We start from the raw sequence: 14,347 nt of genomic DNA on the forward strand, positions 1-14,347 counted from the left end.
AATATTTTCACATTAAATTAATTTTCCTTAAATTTAATTAATTTCAACCCTTTATAATAATGCTTTTTATAATTGTAGTAAAGCTAATATTTTATCAAATCCTTCAAATCTATTCTTTTACTAATATTAATATTATACTAAAGAAAACTGCTTTGTTTGGATTTTAATTTCATGGTACAATTTTAGCTTTTATTAACATAATGACTTAAGGCTAGCATTCTTATTGCAAATGCAACATGTACAATTCATTTATACACAGAATACAATGCAACAGCTACTACAATCAAGTATAAAATATTATCATTTTATATTTCAGATTATAGGTTTGAAGTTAATTTGTGTGTGTGTGACAGAAGATTTGAAACATTACTTCAAATCAGCAAAATGTAGCATTATTTAATCAAAATGTAAATTTCAGCAATTTTTAATTATTTATGACAATTCTATAATTATCTTTTTCATGCAGAATTTTTGAAAACCTAAAGAAAAATTCTCATAGATAAAAGAAAAATGTAAATGGCTAACAAAAATGGATAGAATTATGTGACTGCAGAATGGGAAGAGGAACAAAATTTAGATTAAGAGAAAAAATAAACCATAACAAAATTTTGATTTCTATTGGTAATGATTTGGATGTTTTTATTGCCAAATTATCTAGAAAATACCATTGGCCTGCGGAAGGTTTCGGGGAATGGAAAGTGAGAATTTTAAAGGAAATTAAAATAAAATTGAATACTGATTTTGACAGATCTAAAGAACGTGGGATTTATTTTAGTAAAACATTAAAAAATGAAATAAAAAATTTAAAAGAAAAATTTGTTATTACAGTAATAGATAAATCAGCAAATAATTTCTGTTTAATTTGTAAATATTATTATAAAGAACTTTTAATTAATGAATATAACTCTAATGCAACTTATATGTTAAAGAACACCGGGAAAAAGGAATTAGATAAAAGAATGCTAGCTTTCGCAAAAAAAACCAAAACTAAGACTTGCTCTCTTAACTATCCTTATTTATTCCCAACAGTTAAATTTCATAAAAATCCATTAAAATTCAGATTCGTAACCTGTAGCACTTGCAGTTATAATTACTATACGGGTAAACATTTCTTTAAATACTTAAAAATTATCCTGGACAAAATAAAAAATGAAGACAACTTTATTATTTCTAGTAACAAAGAAGTATTGGATTTTCTTAAAGATAACAACATTAATAAACTTAATACTTTTGATTTCGAAAATTTATACACTAATCTACCTCATGAAAAATTAATAAAGGTCTGCACTTTTATATATGACGAATATTTAAATGAAAATATCATTCCTAAAAATAACTGGCTTGAGTTATGTAATTTTAATATTACTGAAAATTACGTGTTTAATGGTATTAATTTTTATAAACAAGTCAAGGGCATTCCAATGGGGACAGCTTTCTCAAGTGCTTTAGCTAATATTTTCCTGCATTACTATGAGAAAAAAATAATTAAATATAATTTAATAAACGGGTGGAGATATATTGATGACCTACTTTTGATTAACTTCGACAATACTAATATTATTACTAATTGCTATCCAAAAGATTTAATTCTAAAAGATACAAATAAAAATCAACTTGAGGCTACCTTTCTGGATTTAAAAATCGAAATTGCTAATGATAAAACAATAGTTGGTATATACGATAAAAGGGATGATTTCAACTTTAAAATAACAAAACTATGTAACTACCATTCCAATCTAAACTCTAAAATTTTCAAAAATCTAATTTTCTCACAAGTTAACAGGATCAAAAGGGTTTGCAATAATAAAAATTCTTATATTGAAGCATCAAATATCCTCCTTAAAAATGATTTTCCTAGAAATTACTGTAATGTCAATTTTTAATTAAACAAGGTATGGTTTGGGATTAATCCTTTGGCTTAAATTAAAATAGAACTTTACTTGCATATTGGATCACTCAATAGATGGCGCTGGGTGCCTACCTCTGTTTACATAATTTACCGTTAACTTTTTTAAAAACAGGAAATCACAATCGATTGTTTAAAGTTTCCTTGACTGTTGGATTGTAAGTTCTGGCCTTTTCGTTTTTAATTTTAATTTTAATGCTGTTTTTGTTTTTATTGTTATTTTTGTTATTGTATTTTTACTTTGTTGTGGTTTTTTTCTAATTTGTTATTTTGTATTTCCTTTCTGTTAAAATTGTATATCTCTTGAGCATAATTTCAGGGGATTTTCGGGTCACGAGGAATCATTATTAGACAATGTCTGTATGTCCTCACAGAAAAAATCCCTTTATTTGAATCCCTGCCTGAGGGTGACCCTTGAAAAAGTCTTCAGGCCGGATTCTTTTTTTAATATTTTTTAAATAATTTTTTTGGTTTAACTTTTATTTTATTTTTGTTTTTCCTATTAACTTGATTCTAATACTTTTGTGTATATATATATATATATATATATATATATATATATATATATATATATATATATATATATATATATCCCTTAAGAAGTGTGATAAATGATATACTATTAATAATATGTCATTTGATAAAATTCCATTGTAATTCAAAACCTTGGGTGAATTTAAATAACCTTGAGCCTAAAGATAAGCAGAAAATATTTCTATTATCTTAACAGGAAGCTGCTATCATCAAGGAACTGAACTTTATTTGGAGGTCAGTATTCATGCTCTTAAGAAGCAAATCCTTATAACAAACAGATATCATGAGAAACAAAGGAAATTCAAACTTATTAACTAAAATAGGTCACCATATTAAAAGCTCGGTAATAATTTTTGCTCAATGATATCGAAAGTGGAAACATTTCATGATATTCCCATTCTGTTAAACCATTTATGAAGATAAATTATATTATAAAGAGGGAGAAAAAAAATTTCAAACCTAAAGCCCAAAACATTATAATACAATAATGCTGTTAAAAATATTTTTTTAATTTTATCACTTGTGTTTTTATATTATTTTGCCATAGTTTCTAAAGCAAGCTTACAAATTCATAAAATTATACCAAAATTATATATAGAATAAGATACTTAAATTAAACTAGAAATAAAACTGTGAGCAAATTTTAAAAATTTAATATTTAAAAAAAATACTTTTTTTTTTTAAGGATAGCTCTGACGGACTAATTGAGCATTTCAAAAGTAAATAACTAATAACAATCTACTGCATTATTTAAAAAAATTGAATTAAAATTAACATTTTATAATAATAAAACTGACATCACTAAAAGCTTATTTAATTTTTTTTTTGCAATAATTTTTTTTGAAATCTTTGAGGATGTTGAAATGGTCACATTTTAATTTTTTTTTAATTTATTAAAAATCTGATTTAAAATTTTGAAAAAACTCAATGTAATTAGTGTTTAGTAAGAAAGAATTAATTAATGCCAAATTTAAATCCAACAGTCTATCCTGCTTGCATCATGCATGCTAAAACATGCTTAAAAAATTATACAACAGAGCAAAATTTTAAAAGATAAGTTGATTTCTGTTACAAATTAAACAGCTTGCATATAATTAATAATATAAATGCTGAATAAAGCTAATTCTTACTGATTACATATTTAATCTACTATAAAACATTAAAAATAGAAAATTTTGTAAAAATTCCATTTCTGAAGTTTTTCAATCAGATACAGCACATTAAGGGAGTTTCTTTATTTACAGTTTTTAATGATATTTTTGTTATTGAAGTGAAAAAGATATTTATAGGGTAATAAGAGCGAGGTGGGTGACCCACATATTTAATATTTTTAGGCTTTTAAACTTAATGGAGATATCGTAAAATATTCATTATAACATTCATAACACAATAAAAAAACTCTTCATTTTATTATGAAAAAAAATTGGAGCTCCCACTTTTTACTAATTTACATGCCCAATTTTTTTACATTTTTAAAATCATGAAATAAAACATGTTAATTCCCAAATACTCTTAAATCTATTTCTCTTTCCAGAAAAAATATGCTTTATGCTTATTTTATCTATTCAATAATTTCAATGAAGCAATATGTAAGAGAAAAAATTCAGAGCATTAATAAGAAAGCAAATATTATAGAAAACTACTAACACGTTCAAAACTAAAACACGGTTTCCCTCACTTTCAATTTAGCATTCCCTAAAAACAGTTATAAAAGTCAGAGGTTGTGAGGAAAATAAATTTTTCTTATCTTGAATTCTAAGAAATTTTTTCATGAAACTTTTTTTTCATGTAAGACAGAAATATTCATAATTTATATTAAAATTTATTTATTTTCAATGATATTCAAACAATCTGGTAAATTGTAATTAATATTTTTTCAACATACAAAATAAACAAACCCATGATAAAAATTTGAGATACTTAATCCTGCACCGTTCCAAAATCATTAAACGTTTTGTTTGAAAAGGAATTTTTAAGACCTGAACAGATATTACTCTAATCAAATCATAAATAAACAGAACATGAAAAATTTACAAATTAAATTTTCAATTTGATTTGCTGCAATGAATGCTTTTCATATTGGGTATTTGAATTAAATGAAATATCAAAACATGTATATATAATAATAGTAGCATAATGTATGAAGATCTTGGTATGCTATGTAATTAGCTTAACATAAATCCCTGAAAGGTATACTGAATAGATATATTGTTCCAAATATTTGTTAAATCTATACTACTACTAGCCGCCTTTGGCGACCAGCCGGTTCGCAATCTTAATGTTCGTTAAAATTTTAATAATTAACTATTTTATGCAATTCCTACTTTAATAGCTTCTTCATCAAAATATTTTAAAACTTCAAATTTTGATAGTCATATAATTCTCTCATAATATTATAAACGCCTTCAGTCATAACGTAATATGTATCTCTCTAATTTTCTGTTAGTTCCCATAGAATTTATACTATAAATTAAAATGGAAAGGATTAATCTGCAATTAATATAATAATATTTTTTACTGAAACAAAGTATTTTTTTGTAATATGATCACTGAAAACAGTCACTGAGCGTTTAAACTTTATGGACACTAAAGAAGATCTTTCCTAATTTATGTAATATTTCAAGAATTTGTCAACAAAATATTCTCAGATTCATTATGACCAGAACGATTAATTAACAATGTTTAATTTTAAATGCATCAAACACTAAGAAAATAAAACGAATCGTTTAAAGTAATCGGTTGAAAACAAGTTTAAAAAAAACTAAAAAAACGATGTACTTAAAACTATAAGCGTATACAAAAAATATATAACTAACATAAATACAATTTAATTACAAAAACATGCAACTAACCTAAAAATAAATTAAATCATCCGTTGATAATGGTTGTCATGTCAACAATCAGAACACAATGCGCATGCGTGAATTTTCAACGCCAGTTACTGTAAGGCAAATACGTGAGTTTTTCTACGCCAGTTGTTGTAATGCTATGCAGATTAGAAATTTTTAATTTCCTTTATTCTGTTTTATTTTAATTCAAAAGTACTTAAGAATGAATCTGAAAGATCGATTAATTAACAATGTTTAATTTTAAATGCATCAAACATTAAGAAAATAAATAGAATCGTTTCAAATAATCAGCCGAAAAATCTTAAGCCAAGCCTCGTGACTGTTGGGAAAAAAAACTGAAACCGTACTCATTTGGCGGTGGGGAAAATGAAAAGATTTTTTTGGTGGAAAAGTTAGTTTTAAATTAATAATTAAAATTCTAATTCAAAATTCAAAAAAAGGGCTATCCTATCTTTTAAGTTAGATCAAACTGCACACTTTGTGCAAATTTGAGTAAAATCGGTTAAGTAGTTTAGGAGTCCATCGCGGACAAACAACGTGACACGTAATTTATATACAGTGCGAGTCAAAAAAAAGTAAACACTAATTTTTCATGTGTGAAACAATATATAGCAAATATATTATTGACTTGTAACATAAATTAATATTGCATAGTTAAATAATTAATATTAAAATATTTAAATCGTTATAAATATTAAACAAATTGTAATTACAAGAAGAAATAAGCCGCTTAATCAAAAAATACACCCATTTTTGAGCGTCAAAAAAAAGTAAACACTGACAAGTCTTTCACTATAACGTTATCAATTTTGTAAGTGCCACCACTTTTTTTTCACAGAATCTTAAACAAAAGTGAATTCTTGATGTACATTTCGCTCTTCTGTTAATTTCTGAAATTTTCTGGAACATTTTTAGAAAACTGGATATGTGGAAACAAACATCACTAGAAACGAGAAAAATAATAATAAATTTGAAGAAAAACGGAAAATCATTACGTGAAATAGGACAAATTGTCCAAAGGAATCATTGCACGGTAAAAAAAATCATTGACAAATATACGAAGTATAAGCAGATTAAGGATTTTGAAAGAACAGGAAGACCAAGAAGACTTACTGATGCAGAAGTTAGAACTGTAGTACGAGAGATAAAACAAAATCCAGCTGAAAGTGCTGTAAAGATAGCGCAAAATGTATCTCAGACATCAGGAAAATCAGTAAGCGCAAGTACTATAAGAAGAACTCTTAATGATCATGGGTAACATGGTAGGATACCGCGTAAAAAGCCATTCATATCGAAAACAAATCAAAATAAGCGCCTGAATTTTGCTAGGAAGTACGAAAAAAAATGATTTAAATTTTTGGAATAATATTTTATTTAGTGATGAAAAAAAATTTGAAATTTTGGCCCCTAAAAAGCAGTCGAAAATATGGCGATCGAAGAACGAAGAATTTGATGATAAATGTACAGTTAAAACAATTAAACATGGGGGTGGCTCTATTATGGTCTGGGGATGTATGGCGGCAGCAGGGGTCGGAAATTTGGTATTTATCGAATCTACGATGGATAAAATAGGCTACTTAAATATTTTAAAAGAAAATGTTGGCCCCAGTGTTGAGAAATTAGGACTGTCACGAACTTGGATCTTCCAGCATGACAACGATCCAAAACACACATCTAAAATTGTAAAAGAATGGTTACTATATCGGACACCCAAGACTTTAGACCATCCTCCGCAGTCTCCAGACCTCAACCCCATTGAACATTTATGGGCATATTTAGATAAAAAAGTACGCCAAAGAACGGTTTCAAATAAAGAAGAATTGAAAAAAACTATCTTGGAAGAATGGCAGAAAATCCCGATCGAACTGACGAAAAAATTGGTAGCATCTATGCCTAGAAGGTTAAAAGCTGTAATAAAATCTAAAGGAAAGCAAACAAAGTATTAATTGCTAATTTTTTTCATTCTATTTTGCTATCAGAGTTATCTGTTTACTTTTTTTTGACTCAGAAAGTTGGCTAGACATTTGTTTAAATTGAGCTATTTCTTTTTGTATTTTGTTTTAGCTTAACATTTATAAGCTGTTAAATTCTAATTAAATGAACATTTAATTTTAAGTATTTGTTTTACATTATAAGTCAATAATGCATTTGAAATAAAGCATTTTATACATGAAAAGTTGGTGTTTACTTTCTTTTGACTTTCACTGTATATTAATATAAGATTGGCGGTGGGGAAAATGAAACGATTTTTTTGGCGGGAAAGTTAATTTTTAATTAATAATTAAAATTCTAATTAAAAATTCAAAAAAAGGGCTATCCTATCTTTTAAGTTAAATCAAACTGCGGTGTGCAAAATTGATTAAAATCGGTTAAGTAGTTTAGGAGTCCATCGCGGACAAACAACGTGACACGTAATTTATATATATTAAGATTATAAATGTGAAAGTTTGGATGGATGGATGGATGTTTGTTAGTCAATCGATCAGAACGGAATTGGATGAAATTTAGCACAGAGGTAGATTACAGTCTGGAATAGGACATAGCTACTATTTATTTCGGTTAATTGAGTGGTTAATTTTTTTATTAATTAAAAACTAACTTTCTCGCCAAAAATCAGAGGCCAAATCCCGGCAAAAACGAATAAGGTTTCAGTTTTTTTCCCCCACTCTAACGAGATTAGGCTTAACATGTTTTCGACTGAATATTTCAAACGATTCTGTTTATTTTCTTAGTGTTTGATGCATTTAAAATTAAAAATTCTTAATTAATCAATCGTTCGGATTCATTCTGAAGTACTTTTAAATTAAAATAAAACATGGATATAAGTAATTGAAAATTTCTAATCTGCATTGCGTTACCCCAACTGGCGTAGAAAATTCACGCATTTGCGTCACCCCAAATGGCGTTGAAAATTCATGCATGCGCAGTGTACTCTGATTGTTGACAACTGTGTTTTCATTTTAATTGAAAGTTTAAAAATTATGTGTATTATACTGTTGTAGCTATCTCAATTTCGATAGATAAATAAAATAGACTTGATTTGCTGTCTTGTTTTGTTTCAGGTATACTATTAAATAAATTGCTCTTAGGTTAGTTGCGTGCTTTTGTAATTTAATTGTATTTTTGTTAGCTATATATTTTTCGTATATGCTTATAGTTAAGTGCATCGTTTTTTAGGTAAGTTTTAATTTTTTATTTGTTATTATTTGATAGTTTTTCGAAATGCCCAGAAAATGCAAATTTAATCGTTCGATGTGGAGTAAAACGCTCGGGCTATGAAAGTAGCTAGAGGACCGGTTTGCAATTTTAGTGAGCACTTGCGGACTATCAAACCCCTTCCAGCTGTGGGATAAATACAAGGACGCTTTATCAGAAGATATCGTGAATAGGCTGGATGGCACTTGCATGAACTAATCATTAACGGAACTTTGGTATTGATTGAGGATAAAATGATTTCCATATCTGGAAAACGTCTCGCTGATTTCGGCCTATTCCCACCGCAGCGAAGAGGGGAATTATCAGGCGAAGTTGTGAAGGAGCTCTGGCTATAGCTTCATTGGGCATTGCTGCAACTTTGCTTAGCGGTGGAAGGACTGTACATTCCGTTTTCAAATTGCCGCTTAATCTTGCAAGCGAAGATACCTCAACATGCAACGTGAACAAAAACAGCGGCAGGGGAGTCCTTTTGGAGCAGTGCAAGTTAAAAGTATAGGACGAGTGTACAATGGCGCACAAGCATGCATTAGAGGAGTTCAACCGCAGTCTGCAGGACATCCGCGGCAACCAGGCGGTGATGGGCGGCGTTGTCGTTTTACTAGCAGGCGATTTTAGACACACTGCCGACTGCTGATCAGACCGTCAGTTCTAATACATACACATCAAAATTTCCACGCGTGCGAAGTCGCGGGTAATAGCTAGTTAAAAAATATACAGAGAAATTTCTAAATCAATACAGAAATAAAAAATTTTATAATTTCAAATTATTTTTGAATCAATTTCTTTCACAAGGTAAAAATCTAACACCTCTACAGTGTATATTATATTTTTATGCAATATGTTTAGTGAATAAATATCTGAAGGCTTAAAAGTAACTATAATTAATGGAAATAAAACTAAGTTGAATTTAAAACACATGCAATTTTCATGTTCAGATTTGTTTTGTAGCATCAAACTGGCATTTAAAAGCCAAATAGATCAAAACTAATGAATAGAAATTATCTAAAGCATTAAAAAAAAGGTTATTTTTCATTAATTAAAGCCTGAAGTCGTTTTGCATTAACAAAACCTCAGAAAACCCAACAAACTCTAGTATTCTTAGTAATTATTATTGATATCAACATTCAAACTTGGCAATGATAGGGTTCCATTAATAGAAAAACCTCAAAAAGATTATGATTGGCAAGATGAGCCATTACTTACTTATGCTTCAAAACCAGATTTAGATCATGAATCAGGATTCCTGTGGGTCCAACACCAATTCTCAGAGTTTCCCCATTTCTGTTTTTCACAAAATACTGCTCCATGCCAAAGTCTTCAAGCTCTGAAGTTTCTTTGAGAAACTGGTACACCGCAGCACTGGCTGTCATTCCTTTGAGCAGTAGGTGCTCTTTCATCACTTTCTGACATAGGCGTATCACTGCAGTTCTGTCTGTTTCAATGCTAACCTATAAAGGACATAAAAAATTCAAAGACTGTTTTAGTCAAAGGCAACATTTCACAATGCTTGGAAACATTTTACAATCAAAACAACAACACCTTTTTTTTTTTCTTAACTAAAATGAATTATATTTAAGAAAAATACTCAAAAAAGACAACACAATGAAATAAAATCCCACCTTTATTCTTTTCTTAAAGTAGGAAACGTGATAGATAATTTGATTTTGTTATAGGCTTTTCCACTAGCCTTTCTTATTTTTTGTTAAGCCTTTAATAATTTATATCTCGAAAAAACATTGTTGAAAATCAATTATCTTGCTTGTTAAAAATAAACTAACACTCAATGAATAATTTTTAAATTTTATTAACAGACATACGGATACATGCAGTTTACTCAAAATGAAAATAGTTTCATATCTAAATAATAATTTTTAAAAAAATGTAACTAATTAAAAAATTATTCATTGAAACTTTTACTAAAACTATTGGCTTCAACACATGCAAGCTAAATGGAAATATAAGAAAAATATTCATAACATTGCAAAGGTTATAGTTATCACATTACAAATCAAAAGTTGACTGCTAAATAGTGGAATGTTGAATGTGAGATAGTAAAATAAAAAATGTTTAATACTAACATTTGATGGAAGACAATGCACATTAAAAAATCATTATTTAAATATATATAATATAGGAAATATTTTTATATAAAATATATAAAATCTTCCACTTTTTTTAAAAATTTAAATAAGAACAACTGTATCAAGCAATTTTCATACCTTAAAACTTTGCATTGTTAAATTTTTAGAAAAAAAAAAAAAAAAAGCTTCTCCCCTCTCCCATAAAATTTTAATATTGTTTAAAGAATGGTGTAAGATTTAACAAAGTATTTAAAATGACAAAATAGAAGCAAATGATTTAAAACATTTAAAATACTTGTTATAGTTTCATTCAATATGAATGATAAAAAATAATATAAGCAATTTTAATTAATAAAAAACTTAACTGTTTAGTTAAATGTCATGAAATTTTTCTTGTGTTCTACATTGTTTGTAAACAAAATTTGAAGAAAACACATTGAGTAGGATTTCTATAGAATAGAAACTATGTAAGAATTTATTTTTATTTATACAGATAAAAGAAGGAAAATGCTTACTTGTTGTTGTTCTTCATCTGTTGATTCTGTAATAATTTCCTCACTAGAGCTATGGTTGTTACTACTGGCATCTGTGCTTCCTCCAGAACGCCATCTAACACGCAATTGAGGCGGGTGCTCAGAATCTTCGGAACAGTTCATCAAATAATTTGTTGGTAGATACTTGGGATACTGAAGGAGTGCAGCTGCTGATCCAACTGTTTCATCAAGGTCACCAAGTTCTATCTGTGCAATAAGGGCAGTTAAATGACAAATCTGGTGGGTAGAGGGCACTCGTAATCTATTTTCAATGAATGTTTGTCGAACATCCAGGTAAAAATAATGCCTATGGAAAAAACTATCATGAATATTTTATGCAAGGCAAGAAAGCAAAAGAAAAATAAAAAAAACTTGCTCATACTGAAATAAATTTAATAAAAACAATTTTTAAAAACAGACTTTCATTAGAGTACTAAGAAGTAGAAATTTCTTTAATTCTCAGTCTTTAATAATTGATTGTAAAAAAAAAAAAATTATAGAATCCCGAAATTAACTTCTTTTTTCCCCAAATTTGCTAATAGGCAATATCACTAATATGTTTTCAAAATTTAATTAAAACAATTTATTAACTGATAATCAAGCCCTAAAAATATTGACTTATCACCACTTTTAGAATACAAAATGTTCAAAATTCTGGAGCATCAGAAAGAAAATGACAAATCACTAACAAAATCTTAGATTTACAAACAAGAAACAACTCAAGTAAAATTTACATATACGGAGCTTTTCCATTCACAGAGTGAAAATATAAATATATACAAGTGCACTAAGCATATAAATCTCGCACTATTAAATGTTTTATTTGATTCATTCTTTTTTTTTTAAAGTTTAATTTACAATTATTTTGGTTGAACAAGAAAACTTAAACAGCAATCAGCAGCTTGGATAGATTGAGAAAAGCCTTGTAAATCGATCAAGATTATTAAAACTCAAAGTAAACTTGAAAAACCACTAATTGGCCAAAAAAAAAAAAAAAGGCACCTACAAAAATTTAAAATAACATTTTACAAGGCTAACAAGTAAATTTTGATTTTAACCTTTAGAAGAGGAAGGCATGGGTTGGAAAATTGAGTTCAAGATGATGTTTAGTATAATGAAGGATGTTCATTCATTAAAATATCAAAGCGCAACAGCCAGCCAATTTTGAGAAAATGGCATTCAAACTTTCAGCATATCTGATATATTAATAATTTCGCCGTTGCTGCGGCCCAAATAGCACAGTCGGAATAGCATTCATAAGACCAAAATTCGGTTCTGGCCTATTGCTTTTTTTTTTCTTTCTAAATTATTTCAAATAAATTTAACAATTTACAAACAGTTTTAATTAATATGTTTTGTATTTTTTATGCAAAAATTAAAATTTATTTATTTAATTCTTGGATTATAATTAAATTTTTCGAAGAAAAATAATTAAAAATATAAATGTGTGTTTTTTTAAATATTTAAAATTAATTAAATTAACAATAATTTCAATTAATATGATACTCATTTTTGTATAGAAAAATAAATGCATTTTCTCTTAATATGTAAGTTATTACTTATTTTTTAAAAAAAAATATTTGTCATTTATACGACTCTTGAATTACAATTTAATTTTAAAGTGTTAAAATAATTATAAATCTAATTTTAAACAATAAAAAATAATTTAAATAAATATTTTCAACTTAAAATCATTGACAGTTTTAAATGTTTGAATTTTAATAATCACAAATTATTTGTTATAACTCAACAAAGCTGTATTTATATTGGTAATTAGAGGGTAGCTGAAATTAATAAAATCGTATCAGCAAACATTATCAATATTAACAGTCAAAAGGAAAAAAGTAGAAAGCAAGTGTTCAGTTATGGAAGGCATACGCAGATGCCAATTTTTAATAACACGATATGATATGCTTCATATGTTGCCTGATTTTCAGAAGAAAAACGAATATTATTTTCTCGTATAGATAATATAGTAATAGTCAAAAATTCGAACTGGAGATTCTGACAAATCTCCACGTTTTAGAGTTCCCTAAGCTCGAGAAACACATTTTTAGAAAATGTTCATCTTTCCGACTGTGACAATGATAACTGAAAAAAAAAAAAAAAACTCTTTGAGCTAGATTATTGAAATTTGGTATACAGTCTTTATACAGAATTTCCTGATTTCTACCAAGTTTTGAGTAAAATCTGATCAGTGGAAATCCGTCTGCTCGAATATATGTTAGCAGAATAATTACAAAAAGAAAATAACTAGATAAATAAAATTCAGAATACAAATTTAACATCTATAGTGTAGACACCTATCAAGTTTTTAATTCACATCCAACAGTCTGTACTTTCAGAAACATGTAAACACAACTCAAAAATGCAATGAAACAATGAAATTATTTCATGAAGTATGAAATTTATTCAGGGATTTTTGTCACAACAAGTGTAGTTTTTTGAAAAATTTTAGTGTCAATCGGTTGAGAAAAGCGTGTCTAGAACACAAATTAATCATCAAAAAAACTTGCCAAGGATGAAACAAAAGATTCAGTCAAAATGCTAAATCCATGCCAAAAGTTAATATTTTGAAACTATTGTACGCCAATGCCTTGTAAGGCATTCTCTGGAATGACATCTTTATAAGACAGTATGTGAGAAAGTTTTGGAGAGGCCACTTCCTGCTGGTTTTTTGAAAATAAATGAAGGTTTTCAAATCGGTTCCTTGGATCGTATCGGATCCTTTCTCCTGTGGACAATCATTATTTATCAATTATGCAAGATGTCAAAATACATCTATCTTGTTTCCAATGCTTTTATGATAATTATCACTTCTGTTTTTGTATGTAATATAAAATGTATGAAATATTTTTATGATGTCAGCAATTATAATTAATGTTTATTATCATTTAAATTGTTTGAAATTATTTTTCCTGCTTAAATTAAACTTATGATTTAAGCATGAAGTGAATGAATGTTTATTTTTGATTGATAAAAGAATTATAACGTAATTAACGCTGTCTGCAATTCTATTTAAATAATTTTTTTTTAAATAATCCATATTTTTTGGAGCAGTAACGCGGGTATCGCGAATACTGCTCCAGCGCTTTGCCAACTATGCTGTTTGCACCTCGGCAACAGCCATACATTATTAAGATATGAGCTATGCTGAAAGTTCGAGGACAATTTTCTTGAAATTACCTGTCTATTGCTCTTTAATATTTTCATGAATGAGCATTCTAA

General features: G+C 27.7%; 1 protein-coding gene across 1 annotated transcript in view; it reads right to left on the bottom strand.

Annotated features, from left to right (window-relative positions):
• LOC129972303 (E3 ubiquitin-protein ligase MYLIP-like) overlaps window positions 1-14,347 on the bottom strand; it is a 28,065-nt gene that overhangs the window by 7,738 nt on the left and 5,980 nt on the right. Inside the window, exons 3-4 of the mRNA XM_056086390.1 lie at window positions 11,102-11,426; window positions 9,709-9,953 (exon numbers count right to left, since the gene is read on the bottom strand). Coding sequence (XP_055942365.1) covers window positions 9,709-9,953; window positions 11,102-11,426 — 570 coding nt within the window. The remainder of the gene's footprint in view (window positions 1-9,708; window positions 9,954-11,101; window positions 11,427-14,347) is intronic.

The sequence above is a fragment of the Argiope bruennichi genome, chromosome 6 (assembly GCF_947563725.1).
Source record: "Argiope bruennichi chromosome 6, qqArgBrue1.1, whole genome shotgun sequence".
Classification (NCBI taxonomy): Eukaryota; Metazoa; Arthropoda; class Arachnida; order Araneae; family Araneidae; genus Argiope; species Argiope bruennichi.